The 13,516-nt window shown below is 42.5% G+C and overlaps 1 protein-coding gene across 1 annotated transcript in view; it reads right to left on the minus strand.

The window, feature by feature from the left end:
* The window catches only part of ptprma (protein tyrosine phosphatase receptor type Ma), a 535,684-nt gene that overhangs the window by 11,032 nt on the left and 511,136 nt on the right, over positions 1 to 13,516 (minus strand). Inside the window, exons 32-33 of the mRNA XM_034183087.1 lie at positions 5,307 to 5,438; positions 5,101 to 5,226 (exon numbers count right to left, since the gene is read on the minus strand). Of these exons, the coding sequence (XP_034038978.1) occupies positions 5,101 to 5,226; positions 5,307 to 5,438 (258 nt within the window). The remainder of the gene's footprint in view (positions 1 to 5,100; positions 5,227 to 5,306; positions 5,439 to 13,516) is intronic.

Below are 13,516 nucleotides of genomic sequence, written 5' to 3' on the forward strand. Positions count from 1 at the left end.
CTTGAAGAAGGATATGCCTTCAAGAAAAGTCTATGTGAAGGACAAGAAATTGTCGGTTACGAATGGATGGGACCCAATCGGATTTACAATAATGGTACATGTGAATCGCCTGCAGAACATTGGTTGAGCTGTGGAAAAGGAAGAGGTCGGCATGAATGTTCTTGGTGGGAAAGAACGCAAATAATCGCTGGAGGAATCATCACCACTTTTGCAGCAGAGACCGGAGAAGTCATTAAAGAAGGTCTCGAAGTAGTGACTGGTTGGATTGGACATTTGTTTGGATATCTTTGGCCCTATCTGTTAATCATATTAGGACTTATTATTGCTGCAGTAATTGGATATGTTTTGATAAAAGGAAGTCTCGCAGCCGCCCTGCGCTTGTGTGGGAGGAGCACGCAACGCAGTGAAATGGAGCCCCTCCTCCGTTAGGGGAGGAGCGATGGAGCCTACAAAGCCCGACGCCGAGACACGCCCTGTTCATTCTGCCTTGGGGGAGTGAAGGAAGAAGAAGCATCTACATAACAGCGTACAAACTTAAGGAGATAAGTAAAAAGAATAAGAAAGCACAATGTCCAACAATACTGGCGGCATAAATGACACCATCTTCAAAGTGAGTAGAGTGGAGTTTATTGCACTACTGTTAATATGGCTGCTATACTGCTGTGTCGGCCGTTGGGACTTACGACAACCACTGCGAATAGTAACGCTACTACATGGATGTGTCAGATTGGCGATCATCAATCTGCACTACGGTCAGAGTGACTTAGGGTTGTCTTTATTCATCACTCACGTCCTCGGTCGCTTTACTCTCCAGTTTGACTGTTGGGGAATATGGCAGTACACATCGATTACAATTTGGATGGTGATAGATATGACAGCAATCTTTTACGCCCCGGCTGTGATAGCTGACATTGTGTGCGAAGCTGTGATGGCCCTGACCCTATTGGCGTACATAGCTACATTAACTGGAGCCGTACAATGCAAGAAACCCTGGCTCTACAAACTTGGACTTATAATAATTTGGGCCTTAGGATGGGGAATATTATCAGCTTTATACTGGCTGTCCATGGTTAGTCAACTACACCTGCTGTTATGGTTTACGACCTATGATGCTTGCTTCCCGCGTGCAGCTGCTTCAGCTACAGTGGGAATGGTAACGTCATCACAGTCCCACTCTCCTACGGTGATCATGAAGCGGCTCTGGCGTGCATCTGAATAATCCCGACGAACTCTTTTGCTTGCTTGCAATATAATAGTTAAAAGACTAATGTTTCCTCTTACACTATAGGGGGATATAAGATGTATTCATTGTCAAGCCACCCTGGAACAAGCGTTCTACTTCTGGGAGATAACACCGACTTTGTGGTGCCTGACGTGTTATGGCAACAACTTCCCTGTTCAAGTGGCACGGGGAATAGTGGGACGGAAGGATACTTCTTTTCTGCCCCAGGTACCAACAGCAACGTACCTAAAAATTGAGGTCGAGGCAAACATGATTTGGCATTCCCTTTTGATTGATCAAATACGAGCTGACACTGTAGTGTCTCCAGAGGGATATATGTATTGCCCCGTGTTTACCAAAATGTGGATGTACCCTACGGGAATAAGATTCTCCACAGCTCATCTTGCCGATGGCCGGATCGTGGCCATTGGTCCTTCATTACCACCAGTTCCACGTTCATCTCCACAGCGCACTGTGGAGGTTGGAGTGCAGACCGAGGATATGAACTGGTGTTTGGAGGCCCTCACGTAGGTGTTCCTGGATGAACACCTTCAACAGCCCGAGCCTGAGGATATTCACGCTGAAGCTTCACCTCAACCGAAGGATACATCACCACGGCCATCTACATCAGTTACACCGTGTTATACACCCGTCACCCCCACTTCACCATGCGCACCATCGTTCCCTGATGGATTATCATCTCAGGAATATGAGGCAACTCCGTCTCCATCGGGATTACCATCACAATCATCGCTACTGGAAGAGCAGCCTTCTGACGGCTACAGCAATCTACAGATGGGCGGAGAAGAGTACGTGGTGCTGGATGAGTGTCGTTCAACTCCAGCTCCTCCTGTTCTGTCTCCGATGGTGGATGAAAAAGAAGTGCTCACCCTTCACCCTGTTGACGACGACGAGGATGTTTTTATGGAGGCATAAAGAGATCGGCAGAGCTTCATGTCATGGAGGGGATGTCAGGATAGATAACTTTAAGCTTGCTTTCAGCTTGTTTTCATCTTGGAATATAGTACGTGCCATGGGATTAATATACATGCTGTTGCATTAAACTGAACAGTGTTTGGTACTTTCCTGGAGTAAGTGAGGTCATACCGGACTTTTCCATTACAAATGGAGAGGCCCACGGAATGAACTCAGTGGTGAAGATGATGGAACATGTCTAAGAATGATTCTAACATAACAAGTATGATTAAATGAAGTATTAATGTGTTAAAAATTAAGAGTTGATTAGAAAAAGTATGTTACAAATAAGTGAAATGAATGATTATATGAGTTGTTTTTCATAAAGAGTGCAGAGTCAGAGGAAAAGAGGAAGTGAAGAAGTTGTTTTTCATAAAGAGTGCAGTCAGAGAGAAAGAGGAAGTGAAGTGATGTTGCAACGAGGCAAGAAAAGCTGATGATAAACAACTGATCAAATGATTAAGATGTGGTAAAATATGAAATGAATAATAAGGAATGAAAATGTTTGTATATGATCATATGAATTGTTTTTATGTGAAAGAGAGTTGTAATGAAATGACTGAATATGATTGATGTGATTCTAAAGACATGATTTAGAAAAATGAATTCTCAGAAAAGCTGAAGTGTTAACAGAAAAGAGGAACTTGAGAAATAAGTTACTGGCAAAGGGCCGCAGATGGCTTCCAGTAAGGGAAGGAGAAGGGAGGAGGTTTTGAGTCACCAGCATCCCCATAGTAACCAAGATCATCTGAGGACAACAAAGAATCAAGCACATATATAAACTGTGAAACACCAGGAAACGGGGTTATTCTTCCAGGGAGAGGTGCTGATGTCACTTCTCCCCTGCTACGAGGAGATCACAAGACTTGACCATCTTGTGAGCAGCAATTGGAATCGTGGAGTGAGAGGATTGGAGCCATAAGAGATCATTTGAGAGAGTTTTCAACTCCCACTCAGGCCGTCCAGTCACGGAGTAGCAGAGCATTGGAGAATAATCACTGGCCTTAAGTCTGAGTGGGGAAGGTTCAACGTTTTCTCTCTCAAGGAACATCACAGCATACCAGAATGGATTAGATCAACTTTTGGTTGATTGAAGAAGGAATAAACTCTTATGTGGATTAATTTCCTGAAGGATTACAACATCACACAAGGATCGTGGTCAGCTAACAACTAATAGCTGATGAAGAGGAAATCAAGTTCATCGAGCTGGGGACTTTAACCTTAAAAACCTCTTTCCCTCACTCCTAGAAAAATTGTTAAGAAGTCAATTATCATCATATAACCTATTTTGATTATGTTGTCGGCACTTGCAAAACCTGCAATAAATTTCCAAGCATGCTGTTAAAGTGTTAAGGCTCGGACATTGGATTTATTGATGCTTCTTAAGGTGTAAAAGTTAAAGTTTATTGGGTGTACAACATCAAAAAGTGCTCTAAAAGGTTAGTCTGGTTTTTAATGAAATTAACACATCCTGGGGACTCGCTGTACGAGTCACTAAATTCAAAATCTAGCAACAGTCCAAGAGCCCTGATCCATAAGAGGAGAGCTGCCGTTAACGGGCGTGGCCGGTTCGTATCCTGGTTCCAGAGAAGGCTATTCGACCGGGGTGCGAGATCAGCGTCAGCGTGGTGGACGTCCGGATGGAGGCAGTGAGCGGCTAGACGAATCTCCTCGCCACCAGCTTGAACAGCCTTTGTGCAGCCCTGCCGGGTAATACCCGCGGAGACACGAAGGTCGGACCCCAGAGACGGAGAGCTGGTTTTAGTACACAAACACACTCATCGGAGGGTGAGCGTGTGCCATGTATCTAAAAACAACAACATCTGCAGAAACAGGAGTTCAAATTAAACACACCCAAACACAAACAACAACATCTGCAGAAACAGGAGTTCAAATTAAACACACCCAAACACAAACAAGAACATCTGCAGAAACAGGAGTTCAAAGTAAACACACCCAAACACAAACAAGAACATCTGCAGGAAGAGTTCAAGTCAAACGCACCCAAACACAAACAAGAACATCTGCAGAAACAGGAGTTCAAATTAAACGCACCCAAACACAAAGAACATAAGCAGAAACAGGAGTTCAAATTAAATGCACCCAGACACAAACAAGAACATCTGCAGAAACAGGAGTTTAAATTAAACGCACCCAAACACAAACAAGAACATCTGCAGGAGGAGTTCAAGTCAAACGCACCCAAACACAAACAAGAACATCTGCAGGAAGAGTTCAAATCAAACGCACCCAAACACAAACAAGAACATCTGCAGGAAGAGTTTGACTCAAACATACCCAAACACAAACAAGAACATCTGCAGGAAGAGTTCAACTCAAACGTACCCAAACACAAACAAGAACATCTGCAAGAAGAGTTCAAATCAAACGTACCCAAACACAAACAAGAACATCAGCAGAAACAGGAGTTCAAATTAAACGCACCCAAACACAAACAAGAACATCTACAAGAAGAGTTCAAATCAAACGCACCCAAACACAAACAAGAACTTCTGCAGAAACAGGCGATCAAATCAAACGCACCCAAATACAAACAAGAACATCTGCAGAAACAGAAGGTCAAATAAACACAGAAGGGTCAAATCAACCACCAAACACACACACACACAAAAAACATCTGCAGAAACAGGAGTTCAAATCAAACACACCCAAAGCTGAAGTTTGAGCCACATGAATGAAAACCATCAGACAAACCCTAACCCCAAAGGTCAAAGAAATGTAGTCTGACCCAAAGAATTTGAACTGTGGTCCATCACATAGAGATGAATAATGACTAGGAATATGAGCCCATAGGACTCTGAGACCTAAGGAACATGGGACCCTGAGAACATGGAACCAGAGCACTGTAGACAGGGAGGTGATAGAGAATAAATGGAACGCACCCTGGCTGTGTTGTAGATCCTGAAGATGCGACTGATGACGTCTTCTTCCAGATCTGCAGAGACAAACTCCACCTGCAGCGAGCCAAGACGATGGAGACCGTTCTCGGGCCAGTACTGAGGACACAGCTGCCAGACACACAGACACACATACGGGGACATCAGTCTGGCACCACGGGACAGCCAGCAGTTTGTGGCACACGGCGTACCTGTGCAGGGTCGACGTCATTCAGCATCACAATGGACGTGCAGTGGTAGTCCAGGACCAGACGCCAGAAGTCCTTGACTGTGTTGGGCAAGGGATGCTGGGTGACAATAAACGCTGATGGTTGTTTGTAGCTCTACAGGAGGACACAAAGCTGCTAGAGTCAAAAAAAACATACGGACACTGTTTGGGCCAGAAATATTTGGACATCGGATCAGTTCCTGTTGTCGCACGCAAATAAACATGAAGGTGTACCACACGTGTCAGGACAGGACACCTAACTTAACACCTAAAGAATTGAGCCAAGGCACTGCGCTGCGGTGGTTTGAATCATATTTATCTAATAGATTACAATTTGTTCATGTAAATGGGGAATCTTCTTCACAGACTAAGGTTAATTATGGAGTTCCACAAGGTTCTGTGCTAGGACCAATTTTATTCACTTTATACATGCTTCCCTTAGGCAGTATTATTAGACGGTATTGCTTAAATTTTCATTGTTATGCAGATGATACCCAGCTTTATCTATCCATGAAGCCAGAGGACACACACCAATTAGCTAAACTGCAGGATTGTCTTACAAACATAAATACATGGATGACCTCTAATTTCCTGCTTTTAAACTCAGATAAAACTGAAGTTATTGTACTTGGCCCCACAAATCTTAGAAACATGGTGTCTAACCAGATCCTTACTCTGGATGACCTCCAGTAATACTGTGAGAAATCTTGGAGTCATTTTTGATCAGCATATGTCATTCAAAGCGCATATTAAACAAATATGTAGGACTGCTTTTTTGCATTTGCGCAGTATCTCTAAAATTAGAAAGGTCTTGTCTCAGAGTAATGCTGAAAAACTAATTCATGCATTTATTTCCTCTAGGCTGGACTATTGTAATTCATATTGGCCTCTCTTCATTGGCTTCCTGTTAATTCTAGAATAGAATTTTAAAATTCTTCTTCTTACTTATAAGGTTTTGAATAATCAGGTCCCATCTTATCTTAGGGACCTCGTAGTACCATATCACCCCAATAGAGCGCTTTGCTCTCAGACTGCAGGCTTACTTGTAGTTCCTAGGGTTTGTAAGAGTAGAATGGGAGCAGAGCCTTCAGCTTTCAGGCTCCTCTCCTGTGGAACCAGCTCCCAATTCAGATCAGGGAGACAGACACCCTCTCTACTTTTAAGATTAGGCTTAAAACTTCCTTTTTGCTAAAGCTTATAGTTAGGGCTGGATCAGGTGACCCTGAACCATCCCTTAGTTATGCTGCTATAGACTTAGACTGCTGGGGGGTTCCCATGATGCACTGAGTGTTTCTTTCTCTTTTTGCTCTGTATGCACCACTCTGCATTTAATCATTAGTGATTGATCTCTGCTCTCTTCCACAGCATGTCTTTTTCCTGATTCTCTCCTCTTAGCCCCAACCAGTCCCAGCAGAAGACTGCCCCTCCCTGAGCCTGGTTCTGCTGGAGGTTTCTTCCTGTTAAAAGGGAGTTTTTCCTTCCCACTGTCGCCAAGTGCTTGCTCACAGGGGGTCGTTTTGACCGTTGGGGTTTTTCTGTAATTATTGTATGGCTTTTGCCTTACAATATAAAGCGCTTTGGGGCAACTGTTTGTTGTGATTTGGCGCTATATAAATAAAATTGATTTGATTTGATTTGATTTGATGGATTTTTCTAAAAGTCTGGAAAGTTGTCCTGTGTTTTATGTGTGTGCATCCTGTTCTGGATCAGGGAACTGTGGATGGTCCTCAGTCACCGTAAAACATTTTGCAGACATGAAAACAGAAGGTCTTGTTTCCAAACTCCGTGGGAGTAACTGCTGCTGCCGTCTACTGGATGTTCGTCCACATGAGGAAACCGTTTGGCCCCTCCTCGCCGAATAATACCAAACCACAGACGAGCTCCAGGGATCATGTCCTTGGAGGGTGGCGACTGGTACGGAGCTGAGGGACTATCCACTGCACGGCTATGCCTGGGTATCGGTGGGCACCTGGAACGTCCAGACAGGATGACTTTCCATTGCTGTCCATGGGGCTTGCAGAACTCTACGTGTCAGCAGCTGCCCTGTCTGATGTGGATGAGGTCAGATCTCAGTGGATGGACACACTTAATTTTGGTCTGGTTGCCACAGTGGTCGGCATATTGAGGGACTGGCATTCCAATGGCAGACTGACTCTTTCCCATCTCTGTGAGGGAGGCTTTTCATTGGTAGTTTCACTCTGAGACTGACGACTGCCCCAGAGGTGACACTTTTTGGTCATGACTCGTGTGAGTTCAATGTGACCACTGGGAGAGTCTGGGCTGCCTGTGAGAGCTTCATTGGTTCTCATGGATCTGGTAGCCACAGCAAAAACTGCTCAGTGCTTCTTGCCTTTGCAAAACAATGGAGTGGTGTGAGTTGTGGAAAACTGGTTTCAGTGTATGGAGCTGCATCATTGGACATTCTTATACAGGTGTTGCTGTTCTCGTGGACACACAGAAGTGCCACATCTGTGAATTCTGATGTTGAGTATTCAGTTGGTTCAGTGCTCAAGATGGTATCTGGCTCAACTGCAAGATCAGACTGTTTCCCAGGAGTTTGTGCACAACCTGGTTGGTGGACTTGCAGACATGGACACAACTGATGATGTAAATAGAATGCTGGAGTTCTTTGGTATCTAGTCCATGAAAGTTGCTGAGAACTATATGAGTCATCAGTGTCCAAATATGCAGGAGATCTCCAGGGTTCCTGATTCTGCAACTATGAACCATTAGATGTTGGTGAGGTTACAAAGGCTGTGAAACAACTAAGGGTAAGATCTGTGTCATCAGAGGTGAGCTCCTCCAGGTAGGTGGAGATGCTGTTCTTCTACCAGTTCAAACTATTTTTCAGTCTGGGAGAAAGGGATCATCCCAACAGACCGGAAGAATGGACATGTCCTAATCTGGAAAAGAAAGGGCATTTCCTTTTGAAATGTACCAACTACAGGGGTGTCACTGCTCTCTGTACCAGGGAAGATGCTTGTCAGGATTATTCTTAGGATACAGTTCCAGCTACTTCCTGTTCAATGACAGGAACAGTCTTAGCAGAAGGCAAAGTAGTGCTCTAGAAAAAAAAAAAATCAGCATTTTTTGTTACAAGCAGTCATCTATACTAGATCAAGTCATATCAAGTCCTTATATAGTAAGGTTTAACATCAGGGGTGATGCCAAAAAAGGCCATTTTTGCCCCCCCCCAAAAAAAACAAACAAAAAAACATTTTTGGTCAAAAAGGGTCAAAATTCAAAAAATGGCCAGATCCTTTTGAGATGCATATCAAATTGCTCAAGTCGATGAGTAGAATTGAAAAATGTATAGTTTGACCTATTTTCGACCTTGCGTTACATCACAATGACTGAAAATGTGGAAAGGTAAAACATGTCCCATGTGGCTTTCCGTACAAGAAGCAGCAAGATGCATGAGTGACAGGAGGGGCACCTGCAGACATGCATGTGCATATGCAAAGAACTTTCTCCCACTGCTCAGAGGTTTGAGGAGATAAAAGTCGATCTTTGTAGTGGTTATTAGGTAAGTTTCACATATTTTGCTAATTTCCAGTAATACAGTATATTGTTGCATGTAGACTTAAAACAAAGTGGAACTCAATAGGAAAATGTAGGTTATTTGGTATTGTAAGTGAAGGTTGTTCCAAGGACATGGTTATCTGGACAGCCTCAAGGTATATAATTGACAAGAATCACATTCCATAAGGTTGCTGACTTACTTTTGTGCAGTCTATAACTAATAACTGCAAACATTAAATACTATAGAAATCATTTTAATGCTATGTTACCTACATCAATCAATGACTAAAAATTTAAATAGTGTATGTTGAATGCAAGTTCAACCTCTCCCTCCCACTCAGGACAGTAACTTACGGAAAACCCTATTGGACATCAACATAGATATAATAAGTGTATGGATTTTCATAAAGATATTTTGCCAAACCAAGTTGATGTGTTTAATTGAAGTATGCCCATCCACATCTCTCACAGCTATTTAAATGACAGATATATGATTTTGAGGTGGAAACTGGGTCATGCTGATTGATCAGTTCACAACTATTTGCAGTGAGTCGGACTCATTTTGAGTTCATGACTTATATTTAATGTCTTTACATTGTTACCTTCCTGTTGAGCTTCTTCTTTGACCAATTCATACATGCTGTACGCGCAATGATTTATACAAAATGTTGAACCAATAATAACAACTGTTTGCTGAATTCCTTTCCAGATTTTAAGTAACAGAGCACTGAACGTAATTATTTTTAACTTTTGCAGATTTCTGAGATGTACCACCTTGCACAAAAATTGCAGCATGCTAAGTTAAGCTCTAAGACCAAGAAATAAGCTACAGTTAAGTAAACTGATAAGGGAATAGTTGAATGGAATACAGCAGTTATTCCAAATGCAGAATGATGACAATGTGACAAAGAGATTTATCATCATTTGTAGGGATACTGACGTCCTTCTACTTCTTGTATACAATTTTGGAAAGCAGCCCTTGGACGTGTGGATGGTCAGTGGCACCAAAAAGAAAACAAAGTGCTACCCCATTCACACCATTGCTCAGAAATATGCCCACAGAAGTTCTTCAGAACCTCTGGCTTTCATGCACTACCTGGGTGTGATACAGTGTCATCATTTAGTGGATATGGAAAGAAGTCCTGCTGGAAAGTATTCAACAAATATCTGCAGCTTCTCACTGGTGTTGGCAGAATTGGTGAACTGAATGATGTGCAAGAATTTGTCGACTTTACAATGTACATGATGTTGGTGGGTTTGATTAAGGAGAAATGGATCTCGAAAGCTGCCTCCGACAGAGGATGTGTTGGAGTTACATCTTTCTCGTGCTAACTATCAAGCTAATGTGTCGCTCCAGGCTGATCAAGTAGAAATGAATGTAGATCCTCCTACAAGTGTATTGGGGTGGCAAGGAAGCCCAGAGAGAGTGAAAATTCTTTGGAATAGACTTGAAAGCAACACTTCTGAGTGTACTGAATTAATTACATGTGGTGTGAGGCAAAATGCAAGAGTGCAGCCTGTAAGTGCTTTAAGACGTGAGTGGTCAGCGTTGCACGGGTGCATGTGGGTGCCCCTATGTGTCTGTGAGTACCCGTGGGTGTCTGTGAGATTATGTATCAGAAAAAGGAACGAAAATCAGATGTCTATAGCAGCTGTAAAACTCCAACCACTATAAGCCCTGTGGTGCGCTCTCAAAAAACCAACCAGATGCTTTCACATCTCGTTCTTCCTGCTTGCTTCACCAGGCTCAACGCCCCCCCCTCTGTCCCTCCCTCCTCTGCGTGTGCACACTCATCTCATTTCACTGAAGAAGTTCACTTCGGCACAATGGCAGAGGAATACAGCCGAAACTACCACTTCCACCGGTGCGTTTAAAGGCTCACCCCAATAGAAAGCCAAGGAAAAGAAAGAAAAGGCTGCGATGAAAAAGGCTCAGGATAAAGCAAGAGGTCAGACAAGAGTCAACATCGGCAGCAGCATTTTCTCGGTGGAAACAACTGAGCATCTAAAGGGCCTGAAAAGTGATACAGAGGTCACTCTCTTTCTGTTGGACAGATAATTACTTTTGCTTCAGGGGGACTTGTTATTTTCATATAGGATTTGCCAACTTGGCTACGTTTGTATCTCGTATTAGCCCAAAAGCTAACATTAGCGTCTCTATATGTTATTTTTAGCCATGACAAAGATCCTTGGCTCTCCTCTGTCCCACTGAGTCCCACAGTCAGATGCACGTTCAAGTTTGTGGGGGCGTGGCTTTGGACGGAGCACTGACAGGGTAGGGGGGAGGGGGTGGAACCTAGAGGAGGTGCTACTTTCAAATCTTCCTAGCTCTCTTGCTAGCGCTCTATGACTACCAACTCTAGCTTTAAACTTGCTTTGACATTTCGTCGACCTCATCTGAGGGACTTCATCTGAAATATGGTGGAATATGATGTCTTGTTTTATTTGTTTTTTGTATTCATATACATCCAAATATGCTTCAAATTATGTCAAATCACATCAAATCACAGTTTGACCAAAAATCATGTTTTTCCGTAATATGAGTCGTAAACTCGTAATCAGTTTAATTTTTTATGGAATGCCCCTTTTAAGGTAACTACCATAAGTTCCAAATTGACAAATCGGTACTGTATGTAACAAAACATGTCACTGGGTGTATTGAAGTTATTTTGAATGGTTCTGATATTTGAAATATCAAGTTATGTTGTGTAACAGAAACGATGATTCATAAAAATGATGCTAATAAATTTGCCATAATATACCTCTAAAATATGTATTCTTTGCTTTTGTATTCTTATTTTCTTCATATTCACAAAACATACTTCAATTTATATGATTTTTTAGATATAATTAATGTGCTTGATGTTAAATAGGGCCCAATTATGGTCAATTTTGATGTCATTACCATTTCTGAAGTTTGATAAAGTTAATCATAGACCTATCTTATCTGACATAATTGCATTTTCCTAGCTAAGACTGGCATAATGGTTTATAAAGCTGTCTTATTGGTTTCCTCGTGTAAGGAAAACATATAATTAGACACCAAAATTGTCAAAATCGGACCATTATAACAGATTTTATCAATTTAACCCTTTGCGAAAAGTGCACTGATCTTTTCACATTTCGGTCATTGTGACGTAATGCAAGGTTGAAAATAGGTCAAACTAATATTTTTCGGCTCTCCTCATTGAGACAAGTAATGTGATATGCATCTCAAAAGGATTGGCCACTTTGAATTTTGACCTTTTTTTTGACCAAAATGGGGGTTTGGCCCAAAAATGGCCAAACAATTATCTTATTTGGGGCATCCACCCTGATGTGAAACCTTATCTATAAGGACTTGATCTAGCATAGATGCCTGCTTGTAACAAAAAAAATTTTGTTAGATTAGATTTATTTATTTTTTGCTTTCTGTTGGCTGGCTGTCTGTCTTTATGTCCAAGAAGTCATCACCAACCACATTCCAGCTCTGCGTGTACTCTCAGAGTGTCAGTATCTTCAGTGCCTCTTGGCAACCTGAATTGATTTCCTCGAATTGGACTGCTCTGAGAATTAAGAGATCCCTAAACAGTCTTTGTTCACTCCATGTAAAATCTAATGTGGAGTTTAGTAAGCTGTGAATGGTCTGGCTCCCTCTGCTGGAGCTGGACCAGACTGCTGACTTTCAAAAAGCAGAAGATGGAAAAGTCTGGAGGATCTCTCCAGATTTAAGGTCACTCGTCTGTGATTCCAGCAGGTTTACACAAACAATCCTCAACGCTGCTGCCACTTCCTACAATGCACTGGGCCTCTGTGTTATAGAATAACACTGGCTATGATGGAATTACATTAAACAGACAACAGCGCCACCACGTGTCTGCTGGTAAAGAACTGTCACCCTAAGGCCCGGTCACACGGCACATGATGATTCCTGAAGTAAAAAAAAAAGTCACAATTCGTTGAGAAAAGGTGGACGAATGAGCTTTATCACCGAATATCCTGCGAATCAAGAGCACAAAAGGAATGAAAGAGGAACAAAAGGAAACCCAAAGTTAACTTTGGTCTCACGCTGGTAACGACACGCGCCTGGAGCCACAGCTGGAGCAGTGTGTGTCTGCATCTCTGAGTTCCAGGACTCGGCGCTGGGATGGAGCTCAGAGCGCCGAGTCCTGGAGAAACTGCAAACAGAAGCTTGTAGAGATCTGTGAGCACATCAGTGGATCCACCTGCTCTGGGTTCCTCGTCGAGAACAAATGAGGGATCATCTCCATCATCATCAGAACTCTCACTGCCTTATGACACGCTGCGCGCTCCGTCTTGCTCCAATTAAAAAAAAACCTCTGGTGTGCCTTGGTCACTGCTGTATCACTGTATTACGTTACTAAGCCATATATATTGATTTATAACAGAAAACTGTCAAAAGGGTGAATAAATATAAGTGCAAAGATGATTGAATATATCAGAGCAGTAAATTGATCAGTGCGTGTGAACGCGCATTGACTCGTGTGGTTATTTCAACCAGCTGCAGCTGAACCACAACATGACTTCTGCCTTCCAGAACAGCTCTTTATACTTGTATAATCATCTGAATCTGACTTTCATTTTATTTTTGGTAAAATAATTAACTGCATCCACACAAAAGATTAATTCTGGCCTGTATAAGGTGCCTGAGCCCAGTGAAGCTGACCCCCC

This window comes from Thalassophryne amazonica, chromosome 1, assembly GCF_902500255.1.
Source record: "Thalassophryne amazonica chromosome 1, fThaAma1.1, whole genome shotgun sequence".
NCBI lineage: Eukaryota > Metazoa > Chordata > Actinopteri > Batrachoidiformes > Batrachoididae > Thalassophryne > Thalassophryne amazonica.